Below are 7,596 nucleotides of genomic sequence, written 5' to 3'. Positions count from 1 at the left end.
CGATCCCTTTAATTTCTATGTTTCTCGAATGTTGTGTTCAATTTCTTAATTATGAGTAATGGAGTATGAGGGGAACCTAAATTTGGCCTTAAAGAGCTCCTTGGTCAACAATTCATATAATGAAGCTTTTCGTTGTTAACTGCTGGCGATTTGCACACGACAATCTCGACGGACTTTGTCATGAACCTTGCCTTCGGTTGCTTTCGTACAAGGATAAAGCTATGCAGTATCAGAAAATTACGACAAATGCATGCCACCACCCACAATACTTGGAACACACTATTTGATTTAGGTTTAATGGGTTTCTGAACTTTAAAAAAAAAAATAATTACATTCCTAAACTAAAAAAATAAAAGTCCATCGATTTCTAGAATTAACTTACCACGGCTATAAAATAACAAGTTCTAGTAATTTTACTAATAATTTAGAAATCCAATCATAAAAATTGTATAAAATCAAATATAAGATTACAATTATTTTTAATTTAGAAATTTAATTCAAATTTCTCAAAAAGTTGAGTGCTAATCATATATTAAAACTTTTAATTTATTATTAGATAAATTTTATTTGAGTTTTAAGAGAGAGAATGGGTCCAGGATTTTTAACAATTCTCGCATAATATGCATGGTTGGTAAAAATTAATAAATTTATTTTTCCATACATATACATTCCAACCAATCATTATTTACATTTTTTTAGTTTTTTTGTTTTTACAAATTTTGAATTTTTCATCACATATCTTCTATTACTTTCCTCCACGCTTTAGATTTCCCCAAATCTATCACTTAGAATTTGATAACGGAAAAGTTGATAAAAATAAATTAACTATAATGATAGATTAATTTCTGGCTGGCCAAATTGTTTGGTCTGCTTTTTTTTTTTTTTTAAGTATAATAATGATTTTTTTGGTTTGTCTCTATTTTTTGTTTGATATATATATATATATATATATATATATATATATATATATATATATATATTTTAAATTTATTATGAACATGGAAATGGTACCTATATATCTTCGCAAAACGGCTAGGGGCGGTGAGAAACAATTGGGCGGAGTTTACTAAAAAATCAATAAGATAGATATTATAATAACACCTAAAGTTGATTAAATCATTGTCATAGTCAATTTTTGTAGACGATTAATTTTGTATTTTCGAAAACAAACATTTTGAAAGCGGCAACAACAAATATCTTCCTCGGATGTAGGAGTTAGATTTCTTGAGGGTGGTTGCTGTTAAGGTTTCAGAAAATTTATTCTACATATAAAAAAACGTGATGCAAGTAATGATAGCATTACCTAAATTAATGTTGAATCTTCATTTTCCTTATTATTTGTCGCTATTAGAAAAGTTTAGCACACAATTTCGGGTATGCATACATGGACAAGCGTGTTACTATACACAATAAAAGGTAGAATATTAATATAAAAAAATATTAGCAATATACTATCTAATCTAATATAACCCTGTGTTTTAGATTCTAGGTATAAATTTCACATTATAAACGTGTGTTTTTCTTTCTTTAATATTCAAGACCGAAGAAATTACTAATTAGAATGTGAATAAAGTACAAACTTCGTTGTATCAATTATACAATATGGAAGAGTATGTTGCTTTGGGTGTTGAAGATGAAGTGAATTAGAGTTCAAAGGTAGTTGAATTGTGTTCTTCAATATCTTAACTTTAACACGTAAAAGTTAAATGTTTCATATTGGTTTTTCAAGATTTTTCCTAAGTTATTAGTAAAAGATTGTTAAGAGTAAAGGAAATATCTTCTACTCACTTGGACAGTCATAAGAAGATAAATATACAGTATATAAATGTTTACAAATTAATCTTCTTCTCCCCCTCTCTTTTTTTACGACATTTTTGTAAAATGGGAACTTATTGTGTGTCTCCTTTTATCACTTATCACATCAATGCACGTTCAACGTAAATGACCTCTTACATAATTATATTATTAAATAAAATCAAATGATAATATAAATACGTCATTAATTATTAGTTGTTCCTCAATACTAACTTACCCAATTAACTTGGTCCAGTTATTTTATAGTGTGTTTGGATAGAAAATTTAAATGGAATAATTTATTTGTTTAAAAAATTTTAAATTATTTGAAGTGAAATATTTTGTTTGGATGAAAAATTTAGAAAAAAATTGAAATTTAAGTATTTATGAAAATTCTTGAAATAGGAATTTCAAATTCTCCCAAAAAGTAAGAATTTAAAATTTCTCATATTTTTTTTCTTATTTCACTTATATATTTTATCTTATCTTTTCATGTTTTTAATTATTAAATATTCAAAAATATTGTTAAAATTATTAAATATTTAAAATTTAGCTAATATTTATTTTTATAAAATTTAATTTAAAAACCTCAACATATAAATATATTTTTAAAATCAATTTTATCATGGTAGAATCAAATTATCATATTTAAACTAATAATTTAAAATTTAATAAATTTGAATTGACTTATCCGAACAAAATTTTTTAAGAATAATAAAATTTGAAATCAAAATAATTCAAATACAAAAAATTTTAAATTACTTGAATTTATAAAATTCTTCATCCAAACACACTAAAAAAAAAATTATTTCAAGAATGAAAACTTTGAAACTTTGACTCATTCGCTCTTTCAACACTTAAGAGTGGATACATAACATGACATGGATTAAAGATTAGTGGATGGTTTATTTATCTCATACACTAATCTTAATTTAAAAGAAAACATATTTTGTTATTTATCTTTACAATTAAACATTAAAAAATATTAAAGTCGTCTAAACACTAATCGTTGTAAAGGCTAACTAATTACTTATTATGATAATTTATAAGTAATTTTATATCTAAAAATTAAATGTAAAGGTATTATATAATTGATTAAAAATCTCAATCTTAAAATTTACTTTTAAGTATAATTATACAACATTGGGTCGGCCCTGTTGCCATTACTTAACTGTAGCTACCAATTTAGAAAGACCCATAAGTGTTGTTCTTTTTTTTTTTTTTTTTTGAGGCTTGGTTCTATTTATATTATTTTTCATTAATCTTCCAATTCACATCGTGGATAATATACAGAATAGTTAGCCGCATAGTGGTGGGGCTTAGGCCCTTCCCTTTCAAGAAAAAAAAAAAAAGCATGGCCGCATTATTTTGACTTTTGTAGTTTATCTGTAGCTGCTGAATCTATTCAGTTTAAGTTCTAACAGAAGGGCTACATATATAATATATGGGTATAGGGATTCATGAGGGGAATATTTATGATTATAACTAAGGTTTTAGCCTAACAATTCCATGAAAGGAAATATAAAAAAAACATTATAACTAATGTGAAGAAAAATATATGATAATCATTATCCTTTCTCGTTTTTAAAATAGATGTAATCTTTTGAAGGAGAGAGCAAAAATTTATTCCCCTCGTCATTGCTTCTCCAACTCACCACTGTACGGAATCTTTAACGAACGAAAATGATAGGAACTATCCCTACTCAATTTTTAAAAGTTTTCCCTACTTTTTCCCCTCTAATTTTCAATTTAAAACTGTAAAATAGTGCATTGAAAATTACGTAATTCCCTACCTGCATTTCTTTAATAATTAATTTATGCATCCACCATCCTCTAATTGAACAACAGGTAAATATTAATTTGTAAACGATATGCGATCATGTTGATATTGATATTTTGACTAAGGAGAGGTTCTTTTTATGTGGGTCTTCCTGCATTTTGCAACTATATGCATGCTCGTCACGTAGTAATCTTAATTATATACTTTATTCAGTAGGCTATTATTAGGTCTACTAACAATGAACCCTACGTTGCGGTGCTTCGCTTTTCAATGTCTATAAATAATTTAAAATAGCGCAATGTAATTAATTTAACACTTTCTTATAATATTATTCTTTCTCTCCATCATATTCATTATCTTATTACATATTTTTCTCATTTATCCTTCTATTGTATATTTTATTGCACAAAAAATTGTAAATTTTATTTGGAATACAATTTTCATTATCATGATCTAACGCCTCTAACTAATTAAGAATTGCTATGCACATGGGTCTTTACGACTCTTGTATTAATTTATTTTAGCTAGGACACACACAAAGTGTACGTGTTGGCGAAATGAACTAATATTGTTTATATAACTAACATGTGCCGTCAATTTAAGTAAATTCATTTTAACTATGTATGTTCAATTTTAAGTTCGTTGAAATACTTTAAAATTTGAATTATTAAACGGTAAACTAATTTATGTTTCATGTTAAAAAATATAATCTATACATAAATTAAAGATAAATTCTTTAAAAAAATTAATGAGGGAATTTTTACAAATTAACTTATATATAATTTTATTTATAAAATTTTTTTTGATTTTTATCTTTTCTATAAATACTTCCGAATAAATTTATCTTAACATTAGTTGATACAACTTGTGTACACAAAACAAATAATCCAAAAAAAAGAGTTATAGTTATATTATTGTTAGCCAAAAATTTATCTGGACACATCATCTAGTATAGCCACAATATACTGAATACAGTGTACATAGTATGGACTAATGGAGATAATATTGGTGGTTGTTAAGTAAAAGCAACAGAGTTGGCTATTGACCAGTGTCGTGTTGTGTGGGTGTGATTCATCAGCAGCATCTTAACACCCCACAACAATAATTGCTTACTTTACCGCGCATGAGTGACTTGTATTTGCTTTCAACACCATCATTTTAAGCAGAGTTTGCATTGTACTATGTACCAACCCTTGCTCAAAACAAAGGACAAAACTAACTGCAGTCTTCCCCCCATCACTCAACATCATCAATTGCAACCATACAATAACAACTCGCCACAATCCACCCCAGTCCCATAAAGCACAACATTTTAAATTTCAAAAGAATAAAACAATCACGCTCTCACTTATTTTTCAATGGTAGCGCAACCAGCAAGTAACGGGGCCAATACAAAAATAGGAATTCCAGAGAGGATGAAAGAAACAAATTAAGAAAGCATAGCCTTTAGTATTCACTTTCTCTATTCCCATGGCCGAAGATCTGCCTTTCCCTTTACCATCACACTCTCTCATTTTGCTTGCGACTACCATCTCGAATCTTTCGTTTTCCTCTTCCTCTTTTTTATTTTCTTCCTTTCTTTTCCTCCTCCTCCATCTAACCCCTCTGTCATTATCTGTGTGAACGTTTGATCGTGATCGAGAATTAACACATCCCCACCTCTCTCCTTTTACAAAACAAAACCAAGTACCCTACTCGCTTTTATAAATCATATTCTCGTTCACTCAAAAACATTCTGTCACAGGCACACGCACGCATTCCCAGATACGTACTTACACAAACAAAAAAGTTACTGTATCTAATCTGGGATGTGCCTCAGGCCTCACCCTACCTAGCTAGCTTCAGTTCACACCGCCACAAAATTAAGCAACAATATAATAACAACATTGATATATAATCAAACTTTACGATTAGCACATTTTGTGTTGAAAGAACGCAGCCTTAATTCGATCGTTATGAAAGATGAAACATTGATTTTTTTGGCGATGGTGAAGACAAAAAAAAAAAAAAAAAATGAGTATGATATATAATCTGTATAGTTTATTATTACGATAATGAAAATGAGAAACTACATTAATTATATGAGGCCATTGGCAATGGCGCGATTCGTACTAAGATGAGTAGTCTCGTAGACGGGAAGCTCCTCACGATACCTATTATTTCCCATCACCGATAGGTGATCAAGCTCAAACAGATCCGAACTTGAATAACTGGCTGCATCATCGTCGTCATCATCATGACGAGGAAAATCCCTTAAAACCAAATCGCTCTTCTTCTGGGTTCGATGGTACTCTTTCAAGAACTCTCTAGCAGTCTCCTCCACGCGCCTGCTCTTATCCACAGCATTTTCTTCTTCTTCTTGGCTTTTGTTTCGTGAAATTTTCCATGCGGTTGGCACAGACACAGGCATTACACGCGTGTCCTCTTCGTACAAACACTTATGGCCGCACGGACGACAATCCTCGTCGACGATGACGCTGACGGGGTAAAAACGCACCGTTCGCTTAACCCCGTCGCGGAGCTTGTTCGACGAAGACTTGCTCAAACAAGAGCGCGAGAAGGAGGAGGCGGAGGAACACGTGGAGTCTTGTCCGGACTTTGCGGGCTCGGCGCGGTCGTAGGTTTTGGTTTTCTTGGCGGTTCGTGTCGCGAACAGGGAGTTGAGGAAACTACTGAGCCTCCCTCCGGGTGATATGGGCTGCTTCACTTTCTTGAGATTGTTGTAAATCTTCAAGGCCCTGGATTTTGACTTGATCAAACCCTCTTCATTGGCTGACGTCATCACGGGGTTGGGCCTGGACGGGGCGAAACACGAAACACGCGCCCTCCCACCGTACAATGATTCCGTGTCGGATGAGGATAATAATCCGGAACTGGAATCCGAGGAAGTCGAAGTTGAACTGAAGAAGAGAGCCTCGTGGTGGTGGTCGGGATGATTCCAAGGCGATTTTCTGAGTGTTTTTTGGGTGGGTTTCCATTTGTGGAGCGAACAAGCGCGGCGAATGGTTGGCGCTGATAAGTCTTGGTTGGTGAGCATGGTTTGGGCGTAGAAGTTGATGTCGGTGTCTTGGTAGATTTTGTCGAGAAGGGAGGAGGAAAAGGAGGGATTTTTAGCGTGGTTTTGGGAGGTGTGGAGGGCGTACATGATGGGCGTGGTGGGGTAGGGTTTTAGGTTAGGGAAGGTTGAAAAGGTGGCATGGAAGGGTGTGTTAGAATGATTGAAGAAGGGGAGGAGAAAACGTGAACAGGGTAATTGATTCCTTGTCTAGAGAAAGAGAAAAGGGTGTGACACGCTTTCCAGTTACCAAGGGAACACTGTGAGGGACGGACTTTATAAACCTCCCATCACGCGCCTCTTCCCTTCCTTCCCACTGTCACAACTCACAACTCACAACTCACAACCATTTCCAATTTCTAACCGTTCATCAATTTTCGCCTAAGCTCAAGTCTTCAATACTATCCCTGCGCCCCTCAAACCTCCCACGTGTCAAAATGGGATAATCAATATTTTCGATTAATTGCTGGACTAATTTGGAGAGGGGATTTTCCATTTTTTATGATTGCGTCACGCTTTTCCTTTCTCCTTTTATTATTTTCGATTTCAATGCACACCAATAAATAGTTCGCTTATTAAATTCTTTCCATGGGTTGGAGTTGGATGTCCCCAATATTATCTCATTCAACCTGTTAGGGTGACTTTAATTTTATACTTGGTTTGGTGTACTATACAAGGTTTTTATTTAAATACACGCCAAAAAAGGATAAAAATATATGTGTTTAAAAGGGAAATGGGTGGGATGAATAGTACGTTTCGGATTTCGATTGAGCTGGCAAGCCCATTATTCATTTTTGTTAGGTAACATCGTGTGTTGCGCTCATGAAGAATTCAGTTAATAAGAATTTGAGACGTACAACAAAAACCATAAATTAACCTTCTAAATTCATATTTCAACATTTTTTTCTTTTCACCTTACATGTGTCGAAAGAGAATAAATTACGACGAATTTATTTTTTTTTTAAAT

The 7,596-nt window shown here is 32.3% G+C and overlaps 1 protein-coding gene across 1 annotated transcript; it reads right to left on the bottom strand.

Annotated features, from left to right (window-relative positions):
* Positions 1-5,436: 5,436 nt before the first annotated feature.
* LOC109816120 (protein BIG GRAIN 1-like A) lies at positions 5,437-6,986 on the bottom strand. The gene has a single exon (XM_020380997.3). It carries the CDS (start codon positions 6,717-6,719, stop codon positions 5,652-5,654), a length of 1,068 nt encoding a protein of 355 aa, XP_020236586.1. The 5' UTR covers positions 6,720-6,986; the 3' UTR covers positions 5,437-5,651.
* Positions 6,987-7,596: the final 610 nt, after the last annotated feature.

The sequence above is a fragment of the Cajanus cajan genome, chromosome 6 (assembly GCF_000230855.2).
Source record: "Cajanus cajan strain Asha chromosome 6, NIPB_CcT2T_4, whole genome shotgun sequence".
NCBI classification, from domain to species: domain Eukaryota; kingdom Viridiplantae; phylum Streptophyta; class Magnoliopsida; order Fabales; family Fabaceae; genus Cajanus; species Cajanus cajan.
This window is presented reverse-complemented; position numbering and strand designations above follow the sequence as displayed.

Excerpts from the sequence above, each read along its gene's own strand:
- LOC109816120 (XM_020380997.3), bottom strand. The coding sequence starts at position 6,719 with ATGTACGCCCTCCACACCTCCCAAAACCACGCTAAAAATCCCTCCTTT.